Source organism: Colletotrichum fructicola (genome assembly GCF_000319635.2).
Source record: "Colletotrichum fructicola Nara gc5 chromosome Unknown KSG_Nara_v1_contig04, whole genome shotgun sequence".
Classification (NCBI taxonomy): domain Eukaryota; kingdom Fungi; phylum Ascomycota; class Sordariomycetes; order Glomerellales; family Glomerellaceae; genus Colletotrichum; species Colletotrichum fructicola.
In genome coordinates this window covers 3191681-3209919 of record NW_027094054.1, presented here as the reverse complement: position 1 = coordinate 3209919, position 18239 = coordinate 3191681, and the positions used below count along the sequence as shown (strand labels likewise).

At 55.2% G+C, this 18239-nt stretch overlaps 4 protein-coding genes across 4 annotated transcripts; 1 reads left to right on the top strand and 3 right to left on the bottom strand.

Moving 5' to 3' along the window:
* Window positions 1-1966: 1966 nt before the first annotated feature.
* On the top strand, window positions 1967-4197 carry CGGC5_v007685 (DnaJ-like protein subfamily C member 7-like protein; the record flags this gene model as incomplete). Its single annotated transcript, XM_032024981.1, has 3 exons — window positions 1967-2636; window positions 2693-3854; window positions 3909-4197. 3 exons carry the CDS (start codon window positions 1967-1969, stop codon window positions 4195-4197), a joined length of 2121 nt encoding a protein of 706 aa, XP_031878415.1.
* Window positions 4198-5029: 832 nt separating this feature from the next.
* On the bottom strand, window positions 5030-5564 carry NUT2 (Mediator of RNA polymerase II transcription subunit 10; the record flags this gene model as incomplete). The annotated part of the gene is made up of 2 exons (XM_032024982.1): window positions 5030-5466; window positions 5525-5564. 2 exons carry the CDS (start codon window positions 5562-5564, stop codon window positions 5030-5032), a joined length of 477 nt encoding a protein of 158 aa, XP_031878414.1.
* Window positions 5565-6058: 494 nt separating this feature from the next.
* On the bottom strand, window positions 6059-6688 carry CGGC5_v007683 (uncharacterized protein; the record flags this gene model as incomplete). Its single annotated transcript, XM_032024983.1, has 1 exon — window positions 6059-6688. One exon carries the CDS (start codon window positions 6686-6688, stop codon window positions 6059-6061), a length of 630 nt encoding a protein of 209 aa, XP_031878403.1.
* Window positions 6689-8152: 1464 nt separating this feature from the next.
* Window positions 8153-10478, bottom strand: CGGC5_v007682 (uncharacterized protein; the record flags this gene model as incomplete). Its single annotated transcript, XM_032024984.1, has 2 exons — window positions 8153-10345; window positions 10419-10478. The coding sequence occupies 2 exons, from the start codon at window positions 10476-10478 to the stop codon at window positions 8153-8155; spliced, it is 2253 nt and encodes a 750-aa protein (XP_031878413.1).
* Window positions 10479-18239: the final 7761 nt, after the last annotated feature.

Genomic DNA, 18239 nt, shown 5'->3' with positions numbered 1-18239 from the left:
GTCCTCCCCCTTAAAGTCTTGGAGTCGGTGAAAGGAACGTGCTCAGCATTATCTCATCCTCGACGTCTGATATCCGCCGTGTCCCGACAGTCAGGAAGGGCAGCTGTGGTCCCCTGCAAACGCCATGACGCTGTCGTCCCTGGGCCCTGGAGCTGGAGGACCCTCCAATGGAGGTTGAACACACGAAAAGCTCCTCTTTCGCGGGATCAGGTCTAGTCACTATCCTGGTCTATTTCTAGCCAGTACAGTTGAGGCCTGCGTCGGTCGCCGGGAGGATATGACATGGCCCCCGACGAACCTAATACTTTGCGCGTGATGCGCCATTGGTCGGCCGAGGGCGACAGCGAAATCACGGTGGCTAGGAAACGAGACGGGAGACAGACGAACAACAGCGAGCAACACTCCTCTCCTCATTGTGTCGTCCGCAGACCAGTCGTCCGACGATCTCTTCATCCACCGCTGTGCAGCTAGGTAAACAAGCCAACGACGTCTTGGCCTCGCCATTGGCTCTCTGGCGGCTGCGAGTAGTCATCGGGAGACGGGACTGGACCGTTTGGACAAGCTTCCTGTGGGGATGTGTGGCGGCGACCGGTCTTGGTTACATCAACTGCACGCACAGCGCACGCGAGTCTGCAGGTATCATATACACGTTTTGCCGGCCGCGGGCGCCCAATGGCAAAGGCCAAGTGCCATGCCCAGGCGAGACAAGCAGTTGGTCGACATGGAGATGTCAGTTGTCTCTGGCAGGCTGGTTTGGTTTGGTTCTTGGGAGAGATCCTCCTCAAACCGACAGGGCTGGGGAGGAGCAGAAGCACCGCCTGGAACAGCTGCAAGGGCGAGCAACAGCAGTCCCCGCCAGCTGGTGTCATGGGGATAATGGAGTGTAAAGTGTTGTAATTGGCAGCGCTGGGTTGTGTGCTATGTAAAATATACATGGCCGTCCATCCACATCACGCACGCCCAGGCGAGCACATGGGCGTCCAGGGCCTTGTACAGTCTCCGTCTCCCCCGTATCCATAGGTACAGGGCAGGCAAAGAGAGAGAGAGACGGAGAGAGGAGAGGCAGGAAGGGGAAGAAGAAAAAATTGTGCACAGCTGATAAATCGATCAAGTCCCCCGGGCGAGCAAGGCTCGTCTCGCTTGTTGTTTGGGATTTTCCGTTATTTCGTCTCTCAGGATGACATCTGAAAAGCAACTTTGTGCAATCTCCATCTCTAGCTATTGTTGCTGCCACTGAGCTTTTGCTTGCTTGCTGCTGCTGCCTTACCTTGGCTTCTTTTACCTTGCCTTACCGACGTTTACCTGCCTCCACCGGGTTCCCGTCCCCTACCCCTCTCCCTCTATCTTTTGCCTGTCCGCCTCTCAGGCTTCCTCGAGCACCTCCTCCAGTCAAGTCTCCTCCAGTGTCCACTCCCCAAGTGCCAATGGGCTGTGTGTCTTCTGGCTGAGCCTCCTCTCTTCCTAAACCTTACCTTACCTGCCTGGGCTTCCTTCCTCTCTCTCTTTCCCGCCTCTCCTTCCGCGCGCCCTCGCCCTCACCTTACCTCTACCTCGCCTTTCCAAGAGCCCGCGCTGTCCTTCTCTCACTCCTTCTTCCTCCTTCTCTCGTCCTGCTCTTCGACTTTCTATTGTTTTCTTGAGCTTCTTTTGCTTTTGCAGCCCCCTAAAGCAGCAGACAAACGCTTGCCTGCACCATCCGAACCCTTCCCGCATTCCGCTCCCCGAGACAAGGTACAGCTGCCTTCACCCGGGCGCACCCAAGGTCCAAAGGAAAAGGAACCTTGAGCGCAGAAAAAAAAAGTTGCTGCTGCAGCCGGCTCCTTCACTAGGCCCGTTAATGCGCTTTGGGGAATCCGGCACAAGCATAACCTTGCATCGAGGTCTGCCGACCCTCCTTACCTAATTAACCAAAAAAAATAAGCCCGCGCATTCTTTTGGTTCCCCTCAGAGGGTGCTTGCTTTATCAATGAAGCTCTTCGCAAAGAAGTCGTCCAAGAAGCAGCAAGCCGGCCAGGACGAAAACGACTACGACGCCCCCCCAGCCTACTCTCACTTCCCTCCTCCCACCAACTCGGAGGCTTCCTCTCCCACAAAGTCGCCCACCAAGCCCCGGTCACCCACCAAGGCTCATTCGCCGACGAAATCCCCCACCAAAAAATCCTCCCAGCCCGCATCTCCAGGCCCTCGGGAGACAAAGTCATCGCGCACATCCCGCACTTTCGGCCGCCACCCTACAGACCCCGGATCACGCAGGACCAGCAAGATCGACTACGACACTCACCCCCTCAACCTCACCCCCGAAGAGCGTGCAAAGCGCCTTTCAGCCATGAGCGGTCGCAACTCCCCCGGAGCCATGGACATTGACTCCTCCCAGTCCAACGCCGCTCCTTCCTCCTCTCCTGCCCCGGCCCCCCAACCCTCTGCCCAGGCTTCATTCTCCGTCCCCATACCGAATGGCATCAACACAAACGTCAACGGCAATGATAATGGCGATGCCCCTCCTCCCCCACCTCACAAGTCCAACCCCTCCAGCCCTGTGCCCACTACCGAGGATGAGGCTGAGGCCTACAAAGGTGCGGGCAACAAGTTCTTCAAGGAGAAGGACTACAAGAATGCCATCCTCCAGTACTCCAAGGGTATGTTGCCGCCGGTTGCAAAGTCCGCGACACCGCAGTTACTAAGTCCAGTCTAGCTATCGAGTTGGTCCCCGATTCCGCCACCTACCTGAGCAACCGCGCTGCCGCGTACATGTCCAACACCCAGTATGAGTACGCCCTCGAGGACTGCACCCGCGCCGCCGATCTCGACCCCGAGAACCCCAAGATTCTCCTCCGCCTGGCCCGCATCTACACCAGTCTCGGACAGCCCCAGGAGGCCCTTCTCGTCTTCGGCCGCATCAACCCGCCTCCCTCTGCGAAGGACCAGGCTCCGGCCCGGGAGATGCTTAAGCACATCACCGCCGCCCAGAGCGCCCTGAGAGATGGCACCGCCGGCTCCATGGTTTTGCACGCCCTGGACCAGGCCGAGCGACAGCTGGGTTTCGGCGCTTCCAAGCCCCGCAAGTGGCAACTGATGCGTGGCGAGGCCTACCTGAAGATGGGCACCGTGAATGCCCTCGGCGAGGCGCAGAACATTGCCATGAGTCTGCTGAGGAGCAACAGCCAGGATCCCGAGGCCTTGGTGCTCCGTGGACGTGCTCTGTATGCCCAGGGTGAGAACGACAAGGCCGTCAGCCACTTCCGCAAGGCTATCAGCTGCGACCCCGATATGCGCGATGCCGTCAAGTACCTGAGAATCGTCCAGAAGCTTGACCGCATGAAGGAGGAGGGCAACCAGGACTACAAGCTTGGCCGATGGCAGTCTGCCATTGAGAAATACACCTCCGCTCTGGAGGTTGACCCCGCCAACCGCGGCACCAACTCCAAGATCCTGCAGAACAGGGCGCTCTGCAAGATCAAGCTCAAGCAGTACGACGATGCCATTGCCGACTGTGAGCGTGCCATCAGCCTGGACTCAACATATCTCAAGGCCCGCAAGACCAAGGCCAATGCTCTTGGCCAGGCCAACAAGTGGGAGGATGCTGTGCGTGAGTGGAAGGCGATCCAGGAGCTCGACCCCGAAGACCGCACCATCGCCAAGGAGGTTCGCAAGGCCGAGCTGGAGCTCAAGAAGAGCCAGCGCAAGGACTACTACAAGATCCTCGGTGTCGAGAAGGATGCGGATGACAACCAGATCAAGAAGGCATACCGCAAACTGGCCATCATCCACCACCCCGACAAGAACCCCAACGACGAGCAGGCCGCCGAGCGCTTCAAGGACATCGGTGAAGCCTACGAAACCTTGAGCGATTCTCAGTAAGTCGCCTGTCTAAACATACTTCGACTCGGCCAGTGCTAACCATTCTACAGAAAGCGTGCTCGTTATGACAGTGGTGAGGACCTCATCGACCCCTCCGACATGTTCGGTGGCGGTGGTATGGGAGGTGGCATGGGTGGCATGGGCGGCATGCACGGGGGCATCGACCCTGAGATCCTGTTCAACATGATGGGAGGTGGTGGCGGCTTCGGCGGCGGTGGCGGCTTCAACGGAGGCGGCTTCCCCGGCGGCGGTGCACACTTCTCGTTTGCTGACGGTTCTGGTGGTCGCCCGCGCGGCGGCCAAGGTTTCGGTGGACGCGGCTTCAACTTCTCGACCTGACAATCCGAATCTGAGGAAGATGAAGCAGAACGCTACGACGAGTCGGCCAAGCCGGGACGCAAGCCGGGCGGCTCATTCACCCAAGAGACGATGAAGAACCACATGAAGCGGCGCCAAGATAGAGGTGGCCGAATTGTGGAAAAGGTACGCCAGTACGGAGTGTGGATTGTGGCCGCTTTGGTCCTAGTCCCAATGCAGCTCCTGATACTGGCCGCGATAACTGTGGGATTCGTGTATATTTGCATCTTAGGGGCCCGGAAGCTGGGCATACGGCTCCGTGGCGGGGAATGAGTCGACTGCAGACTGGCATCCATGATCTGTTTTTTTCGGGATAGACATGACGCAAGAAAAGTCACACACCGGCGGCGTTACCAAGGCATCGATCGATTGTCACCCCCTTTTTTTTTACCCAACCCTTTTTCAAAACCTGCGTTTTTCTTGTTAGAGTTACGACACCCAATTTCACAAATTCATGAGGAAGAGAGAAAGAAACCCAGGGGTACACGTCAGTCTTGTTTTTTAGTTTTTGTTTTCCCAAACAACTATGGGGGTGGGCTGGGAGGCGTCTTGCATATCTCTACTACGGGGGATTGCTTTTCAATGTCATCAAGGTTAGGCATAGTTCACACACCTGGTAATTGGACTCTAGACTTTGTCTCGGGCAGTTTTATGTCGCCTACTGCATGCTGCAATTCTTTTAATTGTGTTACACTCGTGAGTCTCTATAAATGTGTGATTTGTCGCGTCGTCACGACTTTTGGGTATCAATTATCCATCGTCTCCATCCATCCATCCATTCATCCGTCTATCCAACATGACTCTCTCCCCGTACCTAGTTCCCTCCAGGCCGCCCGCTCCCGGTGACCTTGGTCGCCTCGAGCACCCTCCCAACATCGTCCCTCAGCTCAGGCATGCCCTTCTCGATGTGCTCCGCAAGGACGTCGCGGAACTGCGCGAAAGCGTTCATCTTGCCCTTCATGAGCTGGTTCCCGCGGCGGACGAGCTCGACGAACTCGCGCGTGTAGATGTCGGGGTTGCGGCCGTTCTCGACGTACTGCACGAGCTCGGGCGGGATCTTGGGCAGGGCGCCGGGCAGGTCGGGCGAGGGCGGCGCGCCGGCGGTGGCGGTCATGTGCACGCGCTGCAGGGACGAGGAGAGCGCGGAGACGGAGTCGGCAAGGGCGGGCCCCGTGGGGGTTTGATTCGCGTTGTAGGTTGTCACCTGAACCATGATCTGGTACAGGTCCTGGATCGTGTCTTTGAGCTGTTCTGTTTTGGGTGAGGGTTAGCGGGCGCCGCGAGGAGTTGACGAGAGGTTGTTGCTTACGCTCGAGTTCGGCGGGAGTTGGTTTGTCCATTGGCGCCATCTTTGCGGGTGTTTGGTTGAAGGATCAGGTGGAGGGCTCGTATGCGAGGGGGACGGTGGTTGAGCTCGCGGGTTGGGGATGCGATGCCGTGGGATGTGACGATGCGACGATGCGAGGCTGAGGTTTGCGATGAGTGGATGGATGTTGGTGGTTTGTTTTAGTTCGGCTGGTTGTTGGCGGGATGAGCCGGCGGCACCTTCTGGCAGGCACCTCAGGTAGGTGTGGGGCTCCGTCTTACAGGGGTTTGGCGGGTGTCAGTCCGGGACCCTGGTCATATTAGCTGACCCCTCTGCATAACTTCAACGGTGGAATCTTTCCTTGGCTTTATTCCTTGGACAGCCGGGAATAACCCCACGAGGCTAATGGCACTTTGAGATGGCCGTCGGGTTAAAGCAGTCTATTTTCGGGTGCATTCCACACTTTAGAGTGCTTCTGGTAAGGATACCTCCTAGACAATGAATCTCAGGGTCCAACATCGGACCCCGCGTTACGTCTCACTTTGCGCCGCCGAATACCCTCCTCCAAGCTATCTTCTTCCTCGTTCCTTCGCGGGGCGAATCCGCGCCGTCAGCCGTCATTCTCTCCGTGTCTCTATGGTCTCTGCCACGATCGATCCCAGTCTCTGGTGTCTCGCGCGAATGTCCCAGACCGTTGGCCGTCCTGCTGACTCGCCTCAGCGCCACCATGGCCGACTCTCTGGCACGCGGCCGTGGTGAAGGGGACCGGATGGGGTTGTACAGCTCCAGGTACTCGGACGATTGGGGCGGCGGTGTGCGGCGCACAAGACGCACAGCTCTGCGTCCGTATTCTGGTGGCACCAGTGGGCTTCGGGGCCGGACACGTCTTAGTTGTGGGGGCGGCGTCATGTGTCGTGCTTCTCTCTCGCCAGGGGTCTCGGGGGGCGTCACGTAGCCTGATGATGTAGTCGTGTCGGTCTTTTCCAGACGGTCCCCAAGACGAGCTCCGAGACGGGACGACGGGCGCTTGAGAGGTTCGTTGCTTACCCAAGTGGGGGCCTGGGGACGTCGCTGGTCCGGTGGCCACATGCGGAGAGACATCGGCGAAGGGCACGGCGAGGAAGACTGTGGTGTTGTCGGCTGGTAGGTCGGCGTTGGCGACCCCATTGTGCCCACAGTCGAGCCGCCAGACACCGACGTCTCTGGGGTTTGTGCAAATCCAACCAGACTTTGAAGTGGACTGTTGACTACTGGACGCTCTTCTACTTGGTCAACGGGTCGGTACGGTTGCATCCAAGTTGGGATTGGCTTCGTTGGACTTGGTTTGAATGTTTTCTCCTCCAAAGGGTCGTTTACCGAGACGTAGATCGTAGAATCCAGCGGCACTGGACGTTGCACATCCCCGCGGGATCCTTCCCCAGCTCGACGCACCGACAACGAGTCTCGACTGACGGAACGGATGGACTACTCAGCGGTTAGTAGCGAAAACAATCAGTCGAATGTTCACTTACAGCCGGGGCTGTCACCAAGTTCCCAGTCTTCCCTTGACCTAGCTCCCATCGTACGCGACCAAGACCGCCGTCGACCTTCTCGGTCCTCTTCAGCCCACTCTGCACCAAGTCTTCTCCCTCAAGGCCAACGGAGCAAGCGACGCAAACCGGAGGGATATCAACCTCTCTTCCCTTCCTCCTACCTAGCATGCCTTCCCTGTCATGGTCCTCTCCGTGGTCGTCAAAGAGGTTCGACAACGGCACCCCGCGGTATATGATCTTGCTCCCATAGAACAGACAGCCGTAGCATGCTCGATGCCAGAAGCACCAGCCTAGGCTGACACAGTCGTCTCCGCGCAGGACGATCTCGCCGCAAACCCAGCATATCGCAAGGTCGATGATGGCCGTGTAGCAAGATGAACAGGTGAGGCGGGCCGAACGGCCTAGGACCTGTGGAGGGCCGTCGGAGAGCTGCTAGCAAAAGGCACAAGTGAATGGAACCCGTGCCGAATCCATGCTCCCCGTGGTTCAAAGACCGTGATGCCTTCTGTCTAATGATTCGGATAAGTGTGGTAGAGAATGAATCGACCATGAAGTGATGTTACCTAGGGAGGAGTGCCGCATAACTTCAACAGTAGTAGGACGTTGACTTGTCAGGCAAGTGCTCGAAGCATTGTTCCTCGGGCAGGAATACTCTCACTAGCACCTGCACATCACCCGAATCACTTTCCGGCAGCACAAAATTTTGCTCAAACTCGTATGGCCATTGCATTGGCGCGCAACTTTTAAAACCTAAAACTCAGTTGAGGTGATACCTTGACCGAGACCAAACACAAAATGCAATCCTCTTGTCAACACCCATCATATTGTACACATGTGGACCAAACAACGCCATGGCCAATCCATCCTCGACCACCCCCTGGTTCTGCCAACCTAATCAATCTGCAAATCAAAGCATCCGTCGTACGCCTTTCGTGTGATCCTGAGACACCGGAGTTGAAGAACAATCAGTCTCCTGATGCAACAAACAGCCGCGTGTCTCCCCATTCGTCATCATATAGTACAATTCAGCAACACCTTTACGATGTCGCGAAGCAATGTGCTGGCTCATAATATTTCCATGTGGAAGTTCATGCCGTATTCAGCTGCGCATCTTCGGCTTGGCCAGCATGTTCAGTCGGCTGAGACTCATGCCGATGCGCTTCTTAGTAGGGCTCGGCGAAGCAATGACTCGGGGAGTCTGCGGCTTCTTGCCGACGGTGTTGGGGGTGGCTCCCATAAGTCTGGGGGCAAGCAGAGCGTCTCCCTCAGGGACTGGCTCAGCCTTACGTCTCTTGCCAGCCCGCTCACCAGAAGCCTCTTCGAGGTCGCCTTCCTCCTCACGCGCTCGAGCACGCTTCTTGCTGGTCATTCCGTGGGGCTTTCCAGCGAGAAGCTGCATTGGGGACCGGTTCTCCTTGTTGGAAAAGGTGTTGGAGTCGTTGGGGAAGCTACCCGGCATGTCGAGCGATCTACGCACATGACGGATGCTAGATTGTCCTGCAGTCGAGCCAAATCCAGTGGGAGAGGCGCTACCGAACCGAATGGTATGGTCGCTGCGGAAGGTGAAGGTTCCGGGGACGGTCGCGGGCAGAGCATCGCTGGGCTCTGCGGCCTTCGTAGACGGGCTCTCAATCGTCAAGTCAGGGTACAGGCCATCATCTTTGGTTCTCTGGGTGACGTTGTTGCCAAGAACAGCATTGAGGTTGGGATACTGAACCTCGCCTTGCTTACGAATCGGGTTAGCAGAGGCGAATGCCTTGTGGGCGATCGTGTTCGGAACGTCGGTAGTGCGGTTCGTGTCAGGAGTAAAATCAACTCTCTTGAATAGCTTGCGTCGGGGAGTAGTGAAGGGAATAGCGGGCGGTGCCTTTTCGATGGCGACCTGGGGAGCGGGAGTCTGCGCGACACCAGCCGCAGGCTGGGGGATGGCACTCTTGGCCTTATCGAAGGCGCCCTTTCCACCTCGCAAAATAGACTTGACTCTCTCGAATCGTCCTGGGCTCACAATCCGGCGTTTCAGCTCGGCTGTCTTCTCCAGCGCACTCAAATCGTTAGTGGTGGCAGACTTTGTGAGGCCGCCCAAGTCGGGCTTAGATGGAGACTTTCGAAGGCTTCCAAGGTCGGGCTTGGAAGGAGATCTAGCAAGGCTTCCCAGATCAGGCTTGCTGGGAGACTTGACCAGCGAGCTAGGCAGAGGCATCCTGCTGCCAGCAGCGCGAGCAAGGGAAGACTTGGTAGGGCTGGTCAACGAAGCCAGACTAGGCTGGGACCGAAGGCCAGGCGTAGGCGCAGAGGCAGCGGGAGCGTCATTACCGCTAGACTTGGGGCGCGGAAGGGAGCTGCCATCGCGAGAAGTAGGACGCGCCGTCGAAGCATCGTCCTCGAAGCGCTGGCGAACACGCTTGACAGACGAAGGAGGCTCCAGGTTGGCAAAGATTCGAGCCCTAGGGTGAGGGCCAGCCAATGTCTTCTTGGATTCGTTCGAGTTCGTGTCGTCCAGGTTCGCCCTAGACGGAGACCGCTTGAGGCTCGACTTCTGGCTGGGTGTACCAGCGGCCAGCAAGTTGGGCTTAGAAGGCTGTTTGAGGATCGACTTGGGGTGGCTCGGAGTGTCGTCGAGGTTGGCCTTTGAGGGGGAGCGCTTGAGGCTAGACTTAGGTTGAGTGGGAGTATCATCCAAGTTAGCCTTGGACTGCGAGCGCTTAAGGGAACTCTTCAGCGGAGTGACGCGGCCGGGTTGGGCGCGGAAAGCGGAAGGATGACCCTCGATAGAGTCCATCTTCTTGAACTCGGCCATGTGAGCAGCGCTGTAGCGGCTCGACTTGCCCTTCGCCTTTGCGATTCTTCGTCCATTCAGCTCCTCGTCCTCCCTCTCGAGTTCGCGCTTAGCCAGCAGCTCAGCCTTAATTCTAGCGGCCTCCTCGCGCAGCTCATTCATCATGCGCTGGGCATCGTTGCTCAAGCCGGTGTCTCCAGTTGGCTGATCAACGCGGAAAGTAAAGGGCGACTCAGGCACGCCAGACGTCTTGGAGGGCGTCGCCTGAGTATCGGTAGTCTTATCAGAAGGCTTCATATCTCTGAAGCCAAGCCAGGTAGCGGAGGGAGGAGCGACGGTAGGGTGAACCTTGCTCGGGTGCATCTCCGAGAGGGGGGCCTTCAGTTGAGAAGAGGAGGAAGGCGTGGCTGGGTCGTGATCGGGGACGACGAGGGCATTCAAGCTCTCAGCGACAGATTTAGAGGGAGGAGTATCATCTCGCTCGGCGACGGAAGCGAGAGTCTGTTTGGCCTTGGGCTAAGAAAGAAAAAGGACGTTAGTTCGGGGCCCGCGAGTCGTTTGTTTACAGCTGGCGGTCGGATTGTCTTACCTTGGGCGTGTTCGCACCACCGCTGGCCAACCGGGCCGAACGACGGCGAGGCGGCGTCATGTTGGATTGCTGCTCCGTGAGGGTATCGTCGACTTCGGTTTGATGTTGCTGTCAGGTTAGTATGGGTGATGGTCAAGACGAAGAAATCGTCGATCAAGCCAGGTCCTTGGGAAGAGACTCTGTGAGAGATTTGATGATGTCAGGCGAGAGTGAGAGTGGGTGTGGCTCACAGGTTCGGCGTTGGGTACGTAGAACGCGACGGGGGAGTGCTTGGAGGGGCTGCCGTTTGTTTACATTCCACAGTCGTTTGCTTTGTTTCGATTGGTCCGTTCGAGGTAGAAAAACAGTGACGGCCCAAGCTCCACGCCCCGGGCCTTGGATGATCAAGTGGGGCTGCCGCAATCCGGACAGTGTTTGCACCGTACTCTGGGCGCATTTGTTTACCGTTCGCGGTGCCTTCACTCAGTGTTTGCTTGGGTTCACCTTGGGTTCACCCTGAACATCTCGTGGGTCAAACAAACAGAGCAGGCGCACCTCGTGTCTAGGGGTCCACGTCTACTCTTTCTCGAACTCTCTGTTGTTTCACGTGGCTTGTTGTTGTTCACGTTGTTTTGTACGCCACGGTAAGTACGACGGTGACATTGACACCTCCTGTTGTGGCTGCATCTGCTCGATTGGATGGCAGTGCTTCTCCCACTCAGAGATATCAGCGAACGGAAATTCTAGTGGACGATGCGATCACGACAACAACAAAGCCAGCCTCGGCTATGCGTTCACAGGCGCAGCGCCACTATCTGGTGGCTGCAACTCAACGCAAGCCAGTGTCGGACCACAGACTTCTAGTTCCCGGTTCTCTCCATTTAACCTCGTTCGAAACACATTGGTCAACGTCTCGGGAGCAAACGCTGTCTACCGAGGATGAAAGGGACTGAAAGGAAAAGATTAGCCCGGGCTGCCGCATCGTTTTCACCTTCATAATGACGCAGCATGAGACTCCAAAGGTTCGTGTTGTATTCCATGGATGGGTGCTACGAAGAGCCCAGCAAGGCTGAAGATTAGCGGAAGTCTACCCGGCTCCGAGGAACTGGATCTTCCCGCCTGGGCTTGAGAGTTGCGACTCGAAGTCAAATTCGCCAAAATGTAGCATCAATTGCCTTGTGAACACACACACACTGTACAAACACTCCGGCTGCAGGATGATTCGGATGGCATGGTAGAGATAGACGTATAAAATATGGACATGCGATAGAAGTCGTGGCTTGACGCCAAAACACCGAATTTCAGCCTCTCGTTCTTCCGGTTACGTCTCAACAGTAGATGATTCGCCCAGAATGAGGCTCATGGTGCGGAATGCTGGCCTTCCGGCTAGTTCCAGATGCAGCACTATGCTAGTAGATGACGACACAAGATCCTCGTTGCCGCATTCCATACAACAGGCTAAGATTTAGAACAGAATTGCCACTATGGGATAGGAAAGGCTCGCTGGATGTTCTAGCAGGATATCCATCAGCTTTAATCTGGTGATTTTATTGACTGGTAATCTGTCCAACATGATCCATCTAGCCTTGTCTCGTGTTCGACGGCCACATTCTTTGAAGGACAGTCTGTTCCGGAACCCGATTCCTTTGCAGTTTCACTCTGGTCTTACAATCACTTCTTCTGTGAGTTGGAGCATCCTGTTGGTCACGCTTAGCTGCCGTGAAGAGACGGATCTCCCTGAAGAAGTCCTTTTGCGGGCAGGGTCGATATCATCGTCTCTCTGGCTTTCAATTCTTTGGATTTGTGTGGTATGCATAGCGTAATCGTTATTCGATTTGAAGATTGGTGTCTTGTTAGGTAGCTGACCCCCGCTGATACTCGATTTCCATCTTAACCACTCTCTGTCCTCAATCCAATGCGCCCTTGTCTGCCCTTCCTCCCGTCGCAGCCATCCCGTCTGATACTCTGTGGTCACTTAGTCAGTTTCTTGTATCCGGCGGAAAGTCCTGCAAGATAGAGCTAGAGAAGACCTACATCAGACATCGTCTAGGTCAGAAAGAATCGTCGCAGAATAGTTCGGTTGCCATGTGACGTAGAGAAGACCCAAGCATTGCCTTGCGAACTGTTTCTGCCTGCGAAGCTCTGGCGGCTGTCCTTCCGTCTTTGGGTGGTCCACATTGTTACCCAAGGATGGCAGTGGCGGGAAGCCGAGCTTGAGGTTGGCTGGCCTTGCGTCTGGTAAGAGGCTTCAGGTTCACTTCCAGGATCGACCACCAGGATGGATGAGTTATTGCTCTGATCCACCGGTCGTTTTGCGCAGCGAAATTCTGAAGAAGAACCTCACTGTCGAAAGGGGAGTAGCGAGTCTTGGGAGGCTCCTGCGGGCCATCGCGGCGAGCAGTGGTCTTCATGTTGAGTTGGTGTTATGGCTGGATCGGGGTTGTTGGGAAGTGAATGTTGAGTTGTAATTGAAGAGTTGTTCGGGGGAATGTGAATGGTTTCTTTAGAGTGGGTGTGGGGACGATGTGTTTGTGTTGAAAAAGAAAGAGAAGTCAATCGCTGGCGCAAAATTAGATATCCCCAAAGAAACCACGGGTACCTGACGGCAGGCAGCGATATCACCCGCACCTTCGCAGCTAGAACTAGATATTACCAGGTGAAGAATGTAGGTGACAGGATGGAAGGAACGTGAACATCACCTATGGCATCGATCAGCAGTCACGGTCCAGATGTGTAGGTCTCGCGGGTTTAATTCGTATTCATATTGCTCAATCTGACGCCTACCTCTCAGCTCCATCTCACGCCCGTTCTGAAACTTCCACTCGCAGACCAGCACCTCTCCGTCATTCTTGCTCTCTATCTTTTCAATCTTAGCTCATCCTGGGCTATCTCCAGGCCTATCATATCAGATGTCAGTGTTCCGTCAACTGTCATCAGAGTATGGGACGGCTGGCTACTCACAGATTACCGGCAACGTGTGCAAACAAGGCATTGAAGCCATGTACGCAATCAAAGGCCATTCTTATGAGGTGCCGAAGTTTCCTCATCTAGTACCAGTCGGCTGGCCAGTCGGTTGCGAGCGGGTGGAAGGCGGAATATATAGTTGGAGGAGTCAATTGGTTCAAGGCGCTTGGAGGAGTTGGTTGTTCGGCGAGAAGCATTTCTAGATGGTGCGCCCAGACATCGTTGTAGAACTCGGGCGAGCCTGCCTGCCCCTGAATGCTCGCGGCGCTGGACTTCGTGGTCTCCTTCACTTCTTGAGGGCCATCACGTCTGGTCTGAGTCTTCATCTTGTAAGGTGAGTGGTGGAGTTGATCGAAGTTGATGTCCAATGTGACGAGTTGCGTAGGTTATTGTTGTTGTTGAATGTGAATCAACTTCTTGACTGTTCAGCGAAGGAATGGAGGTTTAAATAGTCGATCGAGTCAGGGGGTGGGCAGATATCTAGCGGTAATTAGGAAGGCACAAGCCTGTTGTGATCTTGTTGAATCAAGTTGTAATATCACTTCGAGGCCAGATGTGAGATATCTGTGGGAGACGTTGGAAGGTTCGATCGAGTCTGCTGGCAGGAAGGAAACTGGACATGATCGTCTACGGGACTGCATGGTTCACCTGAACGAAGCTCGATGGTACTTCAAGTACACTGGGTATACGGCAGACAAAAGTCCTCCTGGGACCTTGGCCCTTTCTAGAGACGACGCCTCTTCCGAATGCTAATCACTGAGGCGACATCGACCAACTTGGCGCGGGGGTATGGAGCGTAGACATCGTATTCAGAATAAATTTAAGCCAACTCACGTGGAAGCTTCGTGGTATCACATTCAAGATGCTCTTGCTCGAGGGGCATGATTTTCTCACAAGTGCATAGAGTTCGCCCATAACTTCCAGTATATACGTCTTGACTACGGTAGCAACGGAAAGATTGAGATATTAAACCTTCGATAAGCTCCCAATGGTGACAGTCCAGAAGAAGAACGATACTGGATGCACCAGGGAAGAAACGACGGAAAACCCGACATCGTCTGCAGTGGAGTTTTCTTGCCCCGTGCATAGGTGCGTTTCCGGTGGATCTAGGAGTCAAAGGATAGAAGCCAGGAACACAGCTCTATATTATACGTTGACCGGCTCGGACAACACATGGAGGGCCCGGTTTAATGGGCACGCAGCCATCTCGTCTTGTGAGTTGCGGACACACGGCCATAGATATGGGTCAGAGAGCTTGGAAGGGATACACAAAGACTCAGTAAAGTTTTACGCCTCTGTGTAATCATCTCAAGACTGCAGTTGACACCATCTCCGTCCCAGTTCCATGTGTTTAGTGGCTTTCGGAAAAGTTGAACAGCAGGTTGCACGAGATGCGAAGGATGATAACATTAACAAACACCCATCACATCCATGCCGAGGCTCCAGTCAAATCACAAAAGTCTACAACCGAGAAGTAAGGGAAACTGATCCTGTCGTGTGCCGTGTTGTCAGATTTGTCGAATTGAGCGATGCAGACCGCGCGCATGTTTGCCGACGAAGCTCGGAGGTGGCTGCCTGGGAAAGAGGTAGACGAAGAAGATAACCTGACGATCCATCATGCAGAGGGGATGATCCAAGGTTCTTCCTTCAGTTGGTGGTGGCTGCCTCAATTTCTTCACAGATTATTGACACACATAGATCTGATGCTCGTTGGCTGTCAAATCAATAGCGGATAACCTCCCGCATCTGGCTCATAAAGTCGAATCCACATCGCCTCATCGAGATTCTTTGTTCAACAAGAGAGTAGTAATGTTTGGTGACAGAATGCAATGGAGTTTGTCTTCTTTTATCTGCCTTTCGACTGATGCTCGACATGTCGCGATATCATTAAGCCTGAGTTAAGTCAGTATCTCTTTCTCTCCAACAACCCAACCCAGTACCCTTGCGCCATGTCTCCATCAAGATGCCTCTCCACGCAGTTCAGGATCAAAGATTGGACACTGAACACAAACCCACGATCAAACATGATACAAAAAGACATGTTTCCGACACCGAGAATCGAACTCGGAGCTCTCCGGAGCCTCAGACCATTGGACCGGCTTGAAAGCGGAGTATGTTAACCACTACACCATGCCGGATGCTGATTTGTTGAAGAGCGACGCGATCAAGCAGCTCATGGAGGCCACGTCAGAGCGTGTGGTACAATGCGCAGTTGGTTTGGGGTTGGCGTGGCCGAGAAAGGAATGGCTCGAGTCAGACGTGGAGGCACACAGTCTTCACGGAGCATGACCGAGCTTGACAGAGGCCGGGCAACTCGACAAAGGGCAGTAAAAGCTGCTTGGACCATTGCATTGAAAGACTGTTAAGTTATTTGGTTGATTCATCTTCGGAACAGATTGAATAACAAGTATTTGGAACACTGAAGAGCCGCATAGAGTTTGAGTGATCGGATTGCGTGTTTCTGTTGAACACAACTCTCAGAGCCGACACCTGGTCGCAGCTGGCCCAACCAAAGCATAATCCGAGGAGGCACAATTTCCATGACAGCGGTTTTCTGCACATATGGATACTCCATGTCGAATGAATCAAGAGACTCCGTCAGTGGTTTGGGAACCGGACGACATTGAAAAAGCTCAACATGCCCGCCTCCGGTCCATGCTGGCAATTGACTTTTTCCTCTCTCCAAGCATCTTCGACACACTTGTCCGACTCATCCCAGCTTTGAGAGACTCAACTTACGACACATGCCCCGAAGACATCAGGCTCAGCGGTCTTCGGACCGCCGCTTCGTTACGTCTTCCATCCCGCCGCGGACATGGTTTCACATTTGAAGGACTTTCGGACCCGGCGGCATCATGAGCTTGGCAGGACGCCGGACTCATCCCGAACACGTTTGTGAGGCATCAAGCCAAGCATCGTGACGGACCAAAGGTGCCAATGGAATGTCTGATGTCTAATTACTGCAGATGTCGACGCCCGGGCACTCCACACTCCCTTCTGAAGATCACGATCCGGGTCAGCCTGTCTGCGATTCCCGCGGAACCCTCGTGAGTCACGGGGGACAGCATCACCTGACCGCTACGTAACCGCAACGCAGCTGGCACGTTCGTGTTTGTAGGACTTTTGAACGGCGCCGCCAGGTGCTGACATGGCGGGTGGCCGGCGGCCAGCTCTCTCAGTAAGTCAGACGGTCGGGAACACACCCCTCTCTACGGGTTTGGCCCAAAGGGGCAATGAAACGACACGGCTTGCATCTGAGGAATCTATCCACAGCTGCGGTCCACTAGCGGAATGCCCCGCCCGAGGGCTCGCGTAGTGTACGGGAGCCTGGATGCGTACTGATGCATTGCAAAAGAGCAAAGGAAGAGAGGGAAAAAAGGGCAGAGGAAATGTCTGATGGTGTGTTGCTGTCTGTAATGCGACGCCGGGCAGGCAAAGGCCTTTTTGCATTCGTGTCAGATGATTGGCTTTCCGATGTTCGGATGCCACGGCGAATGAGTGAGAACCTTGAGGGCGCGGAAAACGTCCGGACTCGGGGGCCAGTCGGAGAGACTAGAAGTTTTCTGGAAGAAAAAGCCCTCTCCACTTTTTTGCCTCGTCTTCTTCCTCTTTCTGCACCGAGACTGAGAGATGGATCATGGACGTGCAAGTGGAAGCTCGGGCCATGCATTTGGACCCCGATCCGACGCTAGGGCCATTTCGTCCAAGACGGTCAGCTGAACGGCTTAGAACGAACGGAGAAAATGAACGGTGCGAACGGACGGCGCCAAAGCCCAGACGGCACCCAAAGTGTCACTGGCAATTGCAACTGCGCACGTTCGAGATCGCCTGCCAGCTCAACAAGTGCTGTCTGCAACAAACCTTGAGCAGGCTTGGCGTCGGACTTGCTGCCCCCAAGAAATCAAAAAGGACGAACATCGGTTGCCTCGAACAGAAAGTCAGATGGGAGAGAGATCGGTCCAATCCCGAGACCGGAGGATGGATGACCTCAGTGCCATCGCGGCCTCCGGGCATGAAGGATGGGTGAAAATTATTTGAACCTCACGGCACAGACGAGGATGTGACGAAACACCGTCAATCACCTCACCTCACCTCTCCCGACTGCTCGGTTCCTGCCGTAACCATCGGCGCAGCGCTCCGGGAGGGTCGAGTCCGACAATTATTGGCCGCCGCAACGTCGAATAGCCTTTCCTGCACCGGGATAGGGCCACCACACCAAGTTTTTCAATCACGTCGCTCTGCGTCACGTTACGAAGGCAGGCAGTTACTTGGAGAAGACCTCCGAAAAGAAGAGTTGGAGACGACTCCGCGGAGATACAAGTTTCTCTCTTCAACAGTCCAAGGATCTGAGGCAAGCATCCGTTAGTGCGTCGCTAACGTCGCCTTACCGTACAGTTCGCAGGGATGCAATCCAACGCTACAGGCTTGTCCAGCGCGGGAATCTGCTTTGAGCCTGCAGCCTACAACTGAGTCCAGACTCTGGCCGCCGTCTTTAACACGCTGTCCGCTTCCAGTGCCGCCGTTGCTGCTACGGCACTTGCGCTGCTCCCGTCGCGGATCATGGAGTCGCTACCGCGGCACCGCTCAAGGGCCTAGGCTCACCTCTGAATGCGCTTCAGCGTCATCAACCGCACGTCTGCTGGTCGAAACGCCCAGCCTGGCGATCATCAATGGAGTCAATGGGGCGAGCCTTGGACCTCAAATCAACTCGGCGTCTTTTCTACATCCTGCTCAGCCTTTCTCTGGACACTTGTTGTCTCCCGACGTGTTTCCTTCTCCTCGAGGACCAACAATTTTCAGTGGACGTCAACAAACGCACATGGCGTTTCTCTGGCCAGGCTAACGTTTCTCTCCCCGAGGTACATGCGCTACAGGTAC